Here is a 16,123-nt window from a genome sequence, read left to right on the forward strand (position 1 = left end):
AGAAAAAGTGAGTGGCTGAAGCGGTAGAGGCACCTGTCATAGCGACAAGACGCCATGCCTTGCTGGCCATTCAGTGCATAGCCACGCTACAGTCCACTGCTTACTGCAGGCTTAGCTGTGACCCTGGAGGCATGAAACTGAATGTGCACGGTATGTCTTGCTGTAACACACTGGCATTTAATTCAAATGGTATCACTAGGGAAGTTTATGCAATTTTTTTCAGTAAAGCACATCTCAGTTCCTCTATAAACAATGCAATGCACAGATTTTACCAAAAGGAAAACCGCTTTCTGAAAAGTAAAATGGAACACCAAAAAATATCTTAAAGGTAAAAAACAATGTAAATTTATGTTATTCATAAATATAAATATCAAATATTTTGGCAATTGACTACATGTGGAAGACTAGACACAAATGAACATGTGTAATTATTTTTTGCCTAAAGATATGAGGGTACATTAGAGAGAAAAGTATCTAATTTATTAATTTGTGTATAAGTACAAAATTTATCAATTTGTAAATGTTTTTGTCAACACTTCTATCATAAAAGGAATAATTTTTCACATGACTAAAACCCTGTTTTGATTCTGAGCTCAAGCGCCTAATAGTCTCAAGGAGCCTGAGTCTGACTTGGGAAAAGCCAACATAGTGAAATTTGAACACATCTTTGGAAATACTAAGTCACTATTTTTTAATGTACTAAAGGGCACAGAGCAGCTTGGCTAAAATAAACCTGTACATTATCCTTATAATAAGGAACAAGAAAACAGTAGGCACTAATGGAGCCACTGTTCGTCCTTATGAGGCCATTCTCCCAGACTGCTACTCAAACCCCTAGTAATAAAACTTACTACATTCCTTTCATGGCTATTCCAAAGCAAAATGTCAATTATTATCTGAATTATAAAACATAATCAATAAACCTTGACTTAAATTAGATTAAAATAAAAAATGATTGACGTTATTGTCGAAGGTTAATTATGATCAAACTTTTCTTCAAATACCATGTTGTTGAATCTTTAAAAACAAAAGCTGAACCTAAAAATAATTTTCAGTCAAAAGTTGAAATTAAGAAAACATTACAGAGACAAAATTTCTACCGGCCATCTCTGATTTGAGTATTGTTTAGACTATCCATTGACTGTACTAAATGTACACATTCAAATCATTCTGTTTTACAAATAATAAGCAATATATTTGTAACTTAGTCATATTAAGAGACTAGAGCTCCTTTGAATCACAATCACTGTTATCTAGGAAATGAGTAAAATAATGAGGTCGAAAGTACTTATCAATTGCAGGTTTCTAGAAAGATATAAGTGCTATATTTTTCATTTTCTTCTTTCTGAGAAGAATTCTTGGTCTTATGAAAAGATGCAGACTTATTTTGAGAGATTAAGGTTTCTTGATTATTAACCAAGACAGATCACAAGTGAAAGGCCTGAAATGATACTTTATTGAGCCACTAATTACAATCTTAAACTGTTCACGATATAAAATGGACAGAGATTACCAAATCATTCACTGGCACAGGTCCGCATTTCTTTATTCAATCCCAGAAAGCTAACTAAGAAATGGCAGTCACCATTTAACCATGCTATTGTAATGAATTTTCATTTTCCTCCTTCTGGTTCATAACCCAAACATCTTGAAAAATCATGTTTAAATAATTTGAAAGTTACCAGGACCAACAGGATGATCTTCCCAAAGCTGAGATGTGGAAGACCAGGGCAGAATATTGATTTCTGTTTCCCACTGGGGACAGATGCGCGCGTGTGTATCTGTGTGTGTGTGCGTGATAGTTCCTTCGAAACCAAATTTGTAAACAAAAAGCAATTTGTTGTTTTTTCTTTTCCTCATTCTATTTCATCTCTATGATTTATTTGGTATGTGTTCTGTGTATATGTGTAAAAAGAGAGAGAGAGAGTTCTGTTTATTTAGCCCTCAGCAGTAATTACATATGATACGTTTTAAAACGTTCATCACTCATGTCTTCAAGTCCAACTGTAACCAACAGAGGGGGAGTTCCTACTTAGTTATTGGTCATATTTTCCTGTAACCCCCAACTCAAGCCCTGAAAGTTTCATAAAGGACAAGATATCAAGTGAAAAGTAAAACATTACCCTAATGAAGAGGATCTTTTCTCCCACTCGGTATCTTCCTTGAGAGAGCCTCTCCACACAGAATTTGTTTGGGCATTTGCAAGGAGGATCCTCAGAAATCCTTTTCACCTGAAACAGAAGAGCAGGCAAGTTCACTCTCCTTAATCAAGTCTCATTTAGATTAATTGCTTCTGTGGGTTCAAAAGCCCCTGGACCATTACTGCTTTTAAATTTCTTCTATATCAGACTATGAGCATGGTTGGAGCACAGAAACAGCACAGTGAGTCTAACTGTATAAAGGCCAGGCCCAGAAGGCACTTTCTGAAGGCCAGTAACTGCACTAAGGTACATGCAGGAGGATGACAATGGTAATGAAGCTGGAGGCTAACAATGCGCACATCAATCGGCGGCATAGGAATGATGATCTGGGTTCTCATTTTGGGAGGATTGAACAGATCATGTACGTTGGGTTGCCAAGATAACCATACTGAAAACTAGAATAGAATGTATTTTAACATAGCTAATGTATGTTTCCCCGTTATAATTTAACAATATGAAATTTACTCATTTCAAAATAAATGAGAACAAGCTATTTTTTAAATAAGACTATAGTTTCATCTTATTTTGAACTTAAAGATTTTCTTAAAGAAGTCATCTCTACTTCACCCAGGCTCATCCAGCAATTCCCTCCATCTCAGTAAGTGCCACCTACCAAAACCTCCTTGTGTGACAGAATCTTACAATGCATTGTCTAGAACCCATGTCTGAATACCAGAATTTTCTATTCTGAATTTCTATTTTATCTATCTCCCTATTCTTTAAAAAACAAAACAAAACCTTATTTAAATGATATGTGCACAATGCTTATTGTTGTGACTACTAGAAGACAATGTATAGTCCATGATTTAAGGAATAAGGTTTATATTTATGTTTTGCTTTAACAAGAACCTGTCATGCTGTGTTTCATGACTGTCCTCTCTTCAACTAACCAACCAACCAACCAACCAACCAAACACAATGATTTTCCGTGTTTTGAACCAAAGTTTCCTTGGAAGAAATATCTAAATAATGTGAAGCCTGCATGTGAGAAGCTAGGTAGAATAAATTTAGTTTCTGAAGGCATTGGCTTGGACTCTCCCACTCGAATTCTTCCTTCCACAAAGACATGTTCCTAGAGTTGTGTCATCAAAGATACTCAATCATTCCCTCAAATAATGCAACATCTGACTTCACTCAGCTCTCTACTTAGCAAAAACTGCAGGTAGAGTAACATGAACTCACTTGTTTGTTGTTGTAAAGGATTTAAACAGCTTGGTTTCCCTGGATCAAAAGAGATTCCAGAAAATACGGAAGCATAAAAAACTAGAGGAAAAGCTAAAAAAAAATGGAGGGACACTGATGAAAACTTATCTTAAGAACTGTATAATTATACCTCAGTGAAGACATAAAAAGAAACCAATAATACTATAGCTGGGAGAAGAGAACCAACTTTGGGATTCATATTTTCATCAGTCCCTTCTAGAATCCCTAATTCTGACAACATGTAAACCTATTTAATTCTTAATACTTATTCTTATCATCTCAAATTGTATATCAGTTATTGATTAACCTTAATTTCTCTTTGCTAGATTGTGAGTTACTTATGGGTGAAGATGGTATTTCATTACAGTTTTAAATCCTTGGAATAAGATACAATGCCGTAATGACATATACTATGTGTTCAATAAATGTATATTGAGTACATAAATGAATTGATAAACAAAAACCTGAGCCTATGCAGGACACAGGGGGAAATAAGTGCAATAGATTAAGATAGGATTTAAAGAATCATACAGATGAGTTTCATTGAAAAATGAGAAAACTGCCTAACATCATCAAGTTAGTGATTAGATGCCTGTACTTGAGTTTCTACCATATGACACTTGGCCCATAGAGACATCCACCCACTACCCAAGTATTAACAGAAGTCTGTCTCTAGGGACTTTTGGTATGGATATTCTTGAACAAGACGGTGATAATAAAACAACACGTCAGCATCATAAAAGGACACGGCTCAAACTTTAGTAGGGCCGTGCGTGGCACAGCTTTACAGCCACACAGTAATTGAACAAAGTGTAAAGTGGTGTTCAAGTTGTTCCTCTGCTAAGCAATGACAATCACAGTATATATAAAAAGTATTCCCATCTTGAAGTGTTCTTAGACAAAACACAGAAACTGTTGGGATCCAATGAAGTGAAATACAAAATACATTTTCTCAAGTGGCCTGCCCTTCTCTCTTGCCTTCTGAGCTTTGAATATGGGCTCTTTTCTCTTTCTTTTTTTAAAGCAAGGGCTTTTTTGTAGTTGTGTGAGAGGTAGAGGCAGAAATGGAAGAGACAAGGCCAGACTGTGGGTAGTGGAAATACACTGTTAGGTAAACCGCGACAGATGACATCTGTGCTTCTTACGTTACCTGGGGATAAGTCAGTCTGGCAGGTGTTCCATTTTGGGCCAGGAACCTAGCCAGTTTTCTGCTGAAATGGGATTTCAAGAGGAGCCTGATTACTCCGAATTACACTATCTCTCATCCCCAGACTGAGGAAGTTGATGGAGAAGAGGAAGAAAGTAAGAATGGTTTCTTAGAACTGCATTCAACTCATTGTGTGGGAACCTGCTCAACAGGAGGGGATGCAAAGAGAACTAAACCCGATCCCACCATTTTATCACCGCTGAATCATGCTATCAGGACATCAGGAGAATAAATTAATCTGAATGGATCCACTGTGTGTTCTTTTATGATATCTTGATTAAAGAAGGTGAGATGTATTATCCACATAAAGGTCATCTATTTTTTTTTTTTTTCCAGTTTTCCACAATTCCCCTCATAGCAAACAGAGAGATGTGAGAAAACATTGAAAGTTCCAAAACATGATATCTTAACACAGATCTGCTTTTCTTACTCTTTTTCCTTTCTCTTTTTTCCTTTTTCTTCTTTTATTGCCCCTCTTTATCCTCTTCTCTTCTTTTCTTTTCTTTTGGATACAAATAGTAACTTGGCCAGAGCAGACTAGCCAGTATTTTTAACTGAACACAGGAACTTTGCAAGCAATCTCTATTTTTTAATATACCCCCCGTTCTAAAACACAAATGAGAGTACATGAATTTCAATTTCCAACAGCTACATATGCTTCACATGCAATGAAGCAAATGCCATAGAAACTATTTACTTTTTACATTTGACGTACGAAGCTCTGATTTAAATCATTAGTGAGGCTCAGATTATGTTTACCTCTTCCACTGTCCCTGAAATAAAATACTTTGGTGAAAAACACTTATTGAGACAGAATGCAAATAAGTCAATGAAATTTCCCCAACACAGTGTGAAGGAGACTATAAGAGACTTCTGTGGCCAAATAATTTGGAAAATTCCAGGTCAAACAAGATCTTATTATGGAGTTCACTAGTGCCTTTGATATACCATGGTGCATTGCCAGACTCTACACAAGGAATAGAGTAAGCTGTATTCCTCAAACTAACCTAACCATGGAATTCTTTTCCCTGCGGGGCATCTGGGGGTGTTATATTTGATTAAACATTCTTGGAGAAATGCTGGTTTAAAGAGTTTTAGAACCTAGCATTGTAGCTGGCAAGGGTACAAAAATAGCCACTTTGCACATTTCCTACCTTCAATTACAACCCCTAACTAAACAGATAGTTATGTTCCCAAACTCTGGTAAACATTAAAGGGGATTTAAAGCTCTCCTGAGACCCCTTTCCTTGTGTCCAGATGAGAGACTAGAACTCGGAGGAGGGAGAACAGCCATGGAGTAACACTCACAGTCTTGCTGTTTGAAAGGGGTTTCTATCTCATTCTACTTCTTCTAAACCGGATCATTGGAAAAACTTTCCCAAAATCCCTACACCGCAGTTGTTTCACCGCCACCTCCCTCCCGTCAATTTCCTCCCCTTCTCAAGGATGACGGGTGGCCACACGGGGGACAAGGTGTTGAGAATGGGGACCATTCTAGCTACTCCTTCCCGGTGCATGGAAATAGCTTCAAGGAACAATATCCCCTCCCTCCGCAAAGTACCCTCACTGTCAGAGCACATGGTCATTCGAGATAAACAGAACAAGGAAGAAGCTTTCTTTGTACCTTACTTGCCCACACTGATAATCTATTCAACAAAAAAAACATGGCACTAATAGATATAGATACATAAAAGCCAGTCCTTGTCTTTAAGAACAAGGACAGCCCATAGAGAATAATAGGTATTTACACCCAATGAAGTAAATGCGTCATAAAATGTACTAAAACTCTTGGGGCATCAAGGACTACTTTGTCAATTTTACCTAGAATGGGAGACGCCAAGAAAAGCTTTATATCAGAGGCCACACAACCTGAATTTTAAAAGATGAAATGGTGTTTAAAAGTAGATTTAAAAGATGAGTAGGTATACGTATGGTGAGGAAAGCAAATGTGGAAAAACACAGTGCATAAAATGTCTTTAGGAATTTGGGGTTAGCAGACATCTTTACAATGGATACCTCAGAATGCGAGGGTGAGTTTGGAAGTCAGTAAAGCTGGGAAAGACAAAACAGGCCAGAATGTGGAGGCTTGTGTGACATATAAATGAGCTGGGGATTTACTCTTCGATGTTAAAGGGAACCCCTATGTAATTTTCATCAAAGTGGAGCTGCATGTAGGTTGATCATTCTGATGATAATAATGTTTGTGGAGAATAATGTCAAAAACGCATGGGTCAACAGTGTCAAACCCCAGAAAGTAGCCTCATACTCTGAGGACTAACATAATGTATTTGATTCAGTAATTCATTCATTAGGAGGTTAAAGGTGACGCTGGCTGGAATTTTGACTATAATGCATTAACGAAAATGAATGGAGGTGACAAGTGAGGGAAAAGGGACTAAAATCAAGTGTAGTTGCCCCAGAGAAACACATTTACAAAAGAAAGATTAAAGGAACATCTTACTCCAAAATAAGTCGAAACAACAAAGTATAAATTGAGTGAGAACACCGTTCACATCAATATATGAAAAAATGCACTATTATCTACTATTAATATAATACTTTATTCAATAACTGAAAAAATAAATACTGTAACAAGAATATAACTGATCCTTCATAACAGTCCTGTGATTTCTTTATTTTTATTGTATTTTTTCCATTACCCTTTATCTCCCTTATACCCCTCTCTCCCCACAATCACATTGTTTTAGCTGATATTAATATGCCCCGCCCTTGCCTACTGTTTAATTCCTGAGTAGACTAAACAAAAAAAGAAATTAAATTAAATTGTTACTGGCTAAGATACCTTGACAGGCTAAGTTTAAGTTTGCTGCCTTTAGTAGAAATAAGAATTCTCAACTTGTCAAAAAAAAAGTTCTATTTCTGCTCATCTAAATCTGCAGCATAAGTTAGAGCATCACATGGAGGAAAGCAGAATATGGGGAAATCTCTCTCTCTCTGTATCACGTAGTGCCAATCAGCCGTTGTCCCAGGGCTGTTCAGGGCGGGAGAAGGAAGCCCTCAGCTAGGGGCCAGCTGTCCCTGCCAGTCCCGGCTACCCCATGTAATGGCCATTCTGGTTGCTGCCTGTTTCTAAAGGCTCTCCCCATGTTTGTGAGACAAAATTCACTCTAACATCTCTCATGTTAGACTGAATGGTGTTACTAGTTTCTATAAAACAAATTAGCATTTTTTTACAGTTGCACTCAAAATACACATGCTGGGAGGTAAATACACACAAATACCAAACGCACCACTTATAACCAAAACTAAACGGTCAAGAGAGGTAGCCAAGGAGTTGTAATTCATCCTGTTTGCTGCTGCACCCTGAATCTGTGATTACAAGGGTATAATGAAAATCATTCCTAATCTGTCAGAGACTGACTCAAGGACTCTGCTGAGTAGAGGAATGGGGACCTCGGAGTTAGACAAAACTGCGTTGGAATCTAAGTTCCTCGCCTTTCCTCAGCAGGTGATTCAACTTCTAAGTTTCTGTTTCCTCAAGGAGAAACCTGCCTGAGAGATACTGAGAGCACTTGAAAACAGTGCTAGACCTTGCCCACAGCTTTCCCTCCAGGGCAGTTCTAATCTCTGACGGGTTGCTTTCCCTCCCCTAACAATCCTTAAACTCTCCTGCCTCAAGCTTCTTATCTGTGCGTGAGGACCCAGGAATTATTGGCAACAGACTTAAGTGTGTTCAAAGCCAACTTTCAGAAAGTTGATACATTATACTAAAATTTTAGCTACTACTCAGCAGAATTAAGTGACACGTTATCTGTAATGACTGGCTCAGTTTTGAATCTCAAAACAAATTATAGAACTACACATTTTTTCATAGGACTTTAAAATGAATTTCAATGCAGTTGAAATAACTGAAGGTTAGACTGCTAAGAGATTTACAGAATGAGTTCTGAAATTCAAAAGAAAGACTAAGTGGTAGTAAGAAGTCAGACCCGTTTTACTTACTGCATCATCCAGTAAGTTTCCTGTACTCTTTTTTCCAGAAGACTTTGATGAAGGGGAGGGCGAAGGAGAAGGGGCGGAAAGTGTTTCTTCTTGTTCAATCTCTTTTTCCAATTTTATCAAACCAGGAGGCTCCACACCATACCTTTTAAAAGATACCGGATCATGCATTTATAACTTATAATGATACACTTACCATGTTACATTTGATTATGAACACTATAGGAACGAACTGATGACTTTTTTAAAACACTAACTTTTCCTGGCATGAAATGGAGTTATTAAATGGCATCTTTTTTAAGCAGGGGAAGAACATATCTGCTGTGTGAGTGTGTGTGTGTGTGTGTGTGTGTGTACACATATATGAACAGGCATATAACACATAACATACTAAAATTAAATAAAATACTACAGGTAATATATCAATGAATTAATAATATATAACAATATGAAATTTAGTCTTCAACTTTCACATTTAGTAGCAAATGATATTAGTGCTGTAATGGAACTGCTATTTTGGACACAACCTTGTTAAAGATGGAAATAAAATTGGTCAGAGCCAAGTTTGAAAACAGCAACCCCCAAAATAAACATTCTTAAATGATTTAACAGAGAAGAAATTCACTGTTAATTGTATACCTCCTAAGGGCTCAGGGACAGTGAACAACGGATTATATATGGGTTATTCTCTTAAGAACAATATAATGAAAACATGTCTAGTGTTACTAGGAAAGAGAATGAACAGAGAAGAGAAACAATTTAAAATAATTTGTTAAACATTGTGTTGTAAATTACAAATGCCATAAAAGTTTTAAAAAACACAGATTAGCTGTTATCAGCATTCTTATCATTCTTACCTCCCATAACCATATTTTTGTTCAGCTAAACTTAAACTCGATTTGATTTCTTTTTTTTTAAAGATTTTATTTATTTATTCTCAAAGAGGGGAAGGGAGGGAGAAAGAGAGAAACATCAGTGTGTGGTTGCCTCTTATGCGCCCCCTACTGGGGACCTGGCCCGCAAGCCAGGCGTGTGCCCTGACTGGGAACCTGTGACTCTGGTTCACAGGCCGGCACTTAGTCCTCTGAGCCACACCAGCCAGGGCAACTAACACATTGATTTCTTAGATGTACATCAATTGTACCCAGGAGGACGAGGCCAAAGATAACTTCAGACTTTTAAGAGCTAAGAAGGACCTTTGATATCATTTAGTTCATTTAGTTATACACTTTCATTTTTACAGGTAAGAATACAGATCCAGAGAACGTATAACTACATAGAAGCTGTTCAAAGATGTAAATCCAGGTTCTCTGACATAAGGACTGAGGCCAGTTTTCTCTGATATTTTAATCAGGTGACTGTGTTAGAAAGGAGGGAAAAGTTACAGATTATGGGTAATCTACAAATTAAACAATCTATAGATAGAGAATACAAATATGCTGACAATATGTCTAGTATCTTAGATGAATAACATATTAACAGAGTTAAATATAAAGGCTTAGATGATTATCAAATTCTAATGGCTTGCTATTTTAACTGTTTACCAGGTATTTCTATGGAAAAGTAATTTTCTCTCTCTTAATGTTTTATTCTTGTAGAGGTGCTCAATTAGTTTAATTCCTGGCCTTTCTCCTTCATTACTCATTCTTCTCCAATAAGTAAAAGATTTATCACATTGTAAGTCTAAGAATAAAATGAGCACATTTGACTCAGTTTACCTTCTTCTAGGGAAGAAACTGCCCAGAGGGAGGTCTCCGTAGGAACCTCCATCCTGACTCATCTTTACTTGCAATTAGGCAATTAATTGGCCTAACCCTGCAGTTCTGTTAAAGACAATAAGCATGTCTGTCAACTTGGTCCTCATCAATAATGATCGTATTTGATGTTCCATCTGCCACTCATTTATTTTCTAAATTTTTTCAGGATTTACATGGTAAGGATAGGTGTTATGTGTCAGGTGTCCTTTGAGTGCTGGAAAACACTAGAATTCAGTACACAAAAGTTTAAGCTGGATCAACTCAACTGAACAATTGCTGTTTTGAGAACTGCCTCTACTGAATGGAGTATTTTGTAGTTACAAAAATCATTGGCTAAAAGACGGAGACACCATTTATCATGTTGTATTTTAACATTTCACACATGTAGCCATAATGGGACTGGTTCAACCATGTGCTAGACTGCGGTCTAACTCACAGCATCCGCAGTAGCTGGCACAGACACTGGAATACAGGAGGTACTTACTACTATTTAAATGGGAAAAAAATTCCTGCATTCTCATTTCACAATAATTTTGGGTTCCAAACATGTATTTGCTTTCAGTGTTTGGGGTCTTTAAGTGTATATCACTTTAATAAAACATGTCAATATTAAATGTACATAAATGCTTTACCAAAAAATGTTCTAGATCAGGGGTCCCTAAACCCTGGGTTGCGGACTGGTGCTGGTCCACAGTCTGTTTGGAACCAGTCACGCAGCAGGAGGGGAACAGCGGGTGCACGAGGGAGCAGCTCTTGGCTTGCTTGCCACCTGAGATCCGCTCCTGCCTCCCGCTCCGGCCACATCCGTGGAAAAACTGTCTTCCACAAAACCATTTCCTGATACCAAAAAGGTTGGGGACCACTGCTCTGGATGACTTTACACCCTATCCAAAACTAAAATACATTTTTTTTTTTTTACTTTCTAATACTTATTAATTACACTGAACTCAACCCATCATTTCATTACCATTGACAAGTACCAACAATGCTCACGTGAAGATTTGGGCATCATTCTTCCCTGAGGTAGACGCGAGCTACCTGTGTCATTAACCTGCTCTTTAAATTTAGCAAATCACTTAACCTCAAGGAGTCTGCTTTCCATCAAGAAAGCAAAGGTGAAAATGGTCTGCCCTAGAGGACTGAGGGAGGAGTGGAGGGAGAGCAGAGAGAGAACATTAGAAAAGCGACTGCTGTTGAACAACATACATGTGTCTGACACACTGGGGCATCTTCACTTTATTTCTGAGCCTCAGTTTTATTTCAATGTAAAATGGAAATTCTAATTCTTGTATTTTCTTATGGTTAGAAGGAATTAAAACAGTATCCATCGCATGCCTATCACACCTCTGACGTATGTCCCAAGCTCTGAGATCGCTGTTAATTGATGTTTCAAATGTTGTACAACCAGAAAACTGTAACACTAAGGTACTTTTGCCGAAGGTTTTACTTTTAAAGTATAGTATACCACCAAATTAAATAACAGCATCAAAATCAAGATTTACATATCATTAATATTGTTTATATTAATATTGTTTGTATCTTTTACAAAAAAAATAAAACTTATTATAGGCTTTTTTAAAATCAGTTTTCCTAGAGGTGTGGAATAGTAGAAATCTCTCAGTGCTGGAGCGGAGAACACCAAGTTATAAAGTCAGCTTTGCTACTAACTCACTGGATGAACTTCAGCAGGCAACTCTTTCTTAATTTCCCTAGACTTTTGAATTCCTAGTTCTATCAAGGTATAAAATTTTATGTTTAATGTTCTTAAGAGAATAACATACACTGGGCAGTGCAAGTAGAGGAATTTAAAAGACTAGAAGTCACAGCCAATTAAATATCAATCCTAAGTGAAAACATCATATTTGAAAGTATAAAGTAGGTCTATTGGAAAATATGATTTCATTTGTAATTGTAGGTGGATTCATGCCACCTTTCAGGAACAGGTTACATATTTTTTTTTCTTCTCTTTTCTTTATGAAGTGAAATAAGAAATGCACTATTAGAGTGACAATAGGTTTCACGCAATGTCTGATACAAAGTAGATTAAATTTGGATGAAATTGGTAACACAGTCACACATGGAACCTTGCCCTGGAGATTTTTTTTTTATCTGGGAAGGCTGAAAATTAGCTATGCCACTGAACGCAGAAAATCAACACTAAGCCCCAAATCTCTGCTTATATTGGCTTTTGAAAACTTCAGGCTGCCTAAGGTACAGTCAGCCAGTCCAGAAATGCACACTTAAATACGATTCATTGGCTTCCTGTCTGTCTGGAGATGTCAACAGGCTGTAAATCATGAAATTCCCCAGGGTTGGGGGCCCACACCTGCAAGCCAACTTAGTCACCAAATAGGGCTTTTAGTTCTGCTCCCCAAAAGGCTGCTGCATTATGGTTTCTATGATTAACTCTATACCACTTCACATTTCTAGTCTGTCTATGAGGTTTTCACAAATTTATACTATGTTCTACTCCTTTCCAACTACAAGGTTTCAGAGCTTTGGGAGAGAGAGGGCCTCTGTAGCTCTCAAACTGAATAAGCATCTAACTAAGGCAAGAAGCTTGAATCCACTAAAACCAAATCCTTACATCTGTGTATATCCCAGTGATAAGGTAGGATGGATACTAAAAGGGCAATATATGTTTTTGTCTCATTAAAAAAATATTAGAAAGTGCTAGGGAAGGGTCTTACGGTGAATGACTTTATGATGAGATTCTAAAAATGGATGTTACATTTTTCTGGCATGTGACACATTTTTGAGATTGTTCTAGATAAAAGAATTGAGCCCCAAACAAGAAAATTTACTCAAACTATTTAGGAGACAATAGTTTTCAAACAAAAGACATTGGAGGCTGATTTTACTAGAGTTAGAGGAACAAATTTTAGAAACTCCTTTTTAAAGCATGTTAACAGGTTACAGATTCTTGCAAGATAGTTCATCGTTTTCATTCTGTCTTAAAGTAATTGAAAGATAGATTTAGATTTGGAAGAAAATTTCACCCATGTGAAAACATGTCATATTCTTAGTAGTCAGAATCAAGTGCTTTAACTAAGAGGAGTTTATTAATAAGCCTTGTATAAAAATATTTTTATTTTAAGTAACATTTCACTGCACCATGGATTGAAATAGGAGACCAACAAAATTATTTGTAAATTATATTTCTTTTGAATAGTCATAAGTTTTGTTCAAAATCAAGAAAGTTCTCAGAAATGAAAATATGAAACATTCCACTACGATGTTGATTACTGATTATGGCCACAAACCAAAATATCAAGTGTTTTGCTTTTATTGTAAAGCTAATCTTAATTCTGTAGTCTATAAAAAAGTTTAATTCAAAGTAGCTTTTTTTAGGAGCAAATATCAAACTACTATCATTAAAAAAATTGTTAAAGTTTTACTGACCTGCTTTTGCTGAATATTTTACTTTTCAGAAGGCAAGCATGCATATTTTACACCCAGAAACTGACATGGTCTCTGAAATATTAATGGAGGGATTTCACTCTCCAGTGATAATAGCTCTCTTTAGTTGAAAATAAAAGGAAGTTTTACGCATGAGAGCAAAACCAAGTGGTCTCATTCTCCCCTCTCAGCACTCGGAGAAGCCCACAGCGCTCAAAGGAGCCTCACAGAGTGCTCCACACAGAATAGCGCAGAGAATCAGAAACTTTTTGCCAGTCATGTCTGAAGGGATGTCAGTGCTTTTAAGGTGACATTTATATAATTTGAGAAGGGATTGTTCAGAATGCAGTACAAAAAAAAGCATCATCTACCAGTGATAAAATAAAAACTCACAAGATTGTATTGGGAACTTCGTTATGCTCAAAACTCATCTGCTATGTGTACAAGTGACTGTTGTGATTCTTGAGAGCTCTATCAAAATCACTTTTAGTTTTGACTAAAACTGTCTTAGCTTAATAATTTATGTACCCTCCACAAAGGAGTTGGGAGAGGAGGAAGCACAAAATAAGGACCTAGATATAAGTTTAATATATATTTTAAAAATGGAGTAAAATGAGATCAGTAGATGAAGTTTCCCTTTTTTTCCCTTTAACTAATATGCTTCAACATAGGGCTAAGGTAGTAAGATTTAGGTTTATTGGTTTGCTGTTTATAAAGCACAACTGAACTTTTATTAAAACAGAAAGCTTCACATGTGTACAGAGAGAAACTTCAACAGACACTGGTACTTAAATGTTCAAGCTATCCAATTCATATTCAACAGTTTAACCTTATACTGCATACAACAAAAGTAACACCCTGAATAACCTCTTAGCATATTTTTTCTTTTTCAGTGTAAGCATGCACTACTTTACACCACTCAAGCAGGTGAAGAAAATAAAAACTTAAAAATTGTGTATTGTAAAGGCTATCTTACTTCTTAGCTCCTTTATGAAATTAGTAATATTTTGTTTGTAACATGAATAAATACTGCTTTTGTCAGCTTCCATGATCATAAACAGAGGGAAATGGAGCAAGCCCTTATCATAACTAATAACAACAGTAATAATAATAATAATAATAGGTGGCAGGAGGAAACTTTTGGAGGTGATGAATATGGTTACAGCATAGATCGTGGTAATGTTTTCATAGATGTATACTTATCTCCAAACTCATCAAGTTGTATGTATTAAACACAAATATCTTTGTGTAGGTCAATTATACCTCCATACAGGGTTGTTGTTGTTTTTTTAAAGGAGCAATCCAGAATCTCAATTTTAAAATATTTGGGAGAAAAAAAAGACAAAATGTAGAACACTTCATATGATACTTTGCCTTGAAATTGGCCTAACCATTATGATTCCTTTTCATTAACCAAGACTTTAACTTGCTTTATGCACTGTGGCAAGGGGCAATTTATGCCAGATAGAGAATTGGAGGGAAGATGATTTCTAATGGGATTTTGTCATTGGCTATTATGTCTTCTCCTTTGAAGATTCAACCATACTTAAAATATTCAGTTCAGCAGAATTTCTAATCAGTGTTCAGGTAACAAAAAGTAAAATTACAAAAAATAAAATAAATCCAGAGAACAGGCAAATAATATAAATGATACAGAGGAAAATGACAATTCCCAGCTAACTTTGTAGAATAATGCAACTCCTTCTCTTTACCTCTATATCACAACTTTCAGATTCATGGATGCTTATTAGATTCATATAGTTAAAATATTAATGCAACAATATATAACCTGGCACATTAGAATATTCTGACAGTATAATCAAAACAAGCAACTAAACTAAGAGCTTTCTGCCTAACCTGCTACATAGGAACAGACCAACCATGTTTCTTTTGCTCTAGCATTTCAGTGGCAGCAAGTCATTTACTGAGATTTTATTGTTTGTGTTTTTTCCCCCCTGTATTTTTAACTTCCCCCATTTTAAGGGATATCTGCTGAGTCCTTGGTATTCCTTTGACCCAAAGCTTTTTTTCCTAGAGGCCAGAAGCCCCAAGACTGGTGGAAGGGTAGCTTGGCAGACTTCTAGAAGCAACAGGTACCTTTGTCTTGCTCCCTCACAGAACCCAAGAAGGAGGCAACACAGAAAGGGAAGGGAGTTCTCAGTAACAGCCAGGCTCTACAAGCTTGAACTATGCCTGATTCGTCAAGACCTGAGAGGACTAACTGGGGAACCGTCTCGAAAGGCCTTCACACACCTATCTGAGAAAGGTGTGGGAGAGCACAGAGAAAGCTCCGAACATCTCAGATTGATTTGTTCACTACAAGTAAAGTGGAATATCAGCCATATTCAATTTGAAAAAAAATTGAGTTAAAGAAATTGTCATCTCACCCAATTACT

At 36.6% G+C, this 16,123-nt stretch overlaps 1 protein-coding gene across 4 annotated transcripts in view; it reads right to left on the bottom strand.

The window, feature by feature from the left end:
• GAS2 (growth arrest specific 2) overlaps positions 1–16,123 on the bottom strand; it is a 117,173-nt gene that overhangs the window by 47,180 nt on the left and 53,870 nt on the right. For all 4 annotated transcript variants that reach the window (XM_054585986.1, XM_054585987.1, XM_054585988.1 and 1 more), the window contains 2 exons: positions 8,575–8,716; positions 2,124–2,231 (listed from right to left, as the gene is read on the bottom strand). In XM_054585986.1, the coding sequence (XP_054441961.1) occupies positions 2,124–2,231; positions 8,575–8,716 (250 nt within the window). The remainder of the gene's footprint in view (positions 1–2,123; positions 2,232–8,574; positions 8,717–16,123) is intronic.

This window comes from Pteronotus mesoamericanus, unplaced genomic scaffold, assembly GCF_021234165.1.
Source record: "Pteronotus mesoamericanus isolate MK-2021 breed Mesoamerican mustached bat unplaced genomic scaffold, CSHL_Meso_final contig_90, whole genome shotgun sequence".
Taxonomy (NCBI): domain Eukaryota; kingdom Metazoa; phylum Chordata; class Mammalia; order Chiroptera; family Mormoopidae; genus Pteronotus; species Pteronotus mesoamericanus.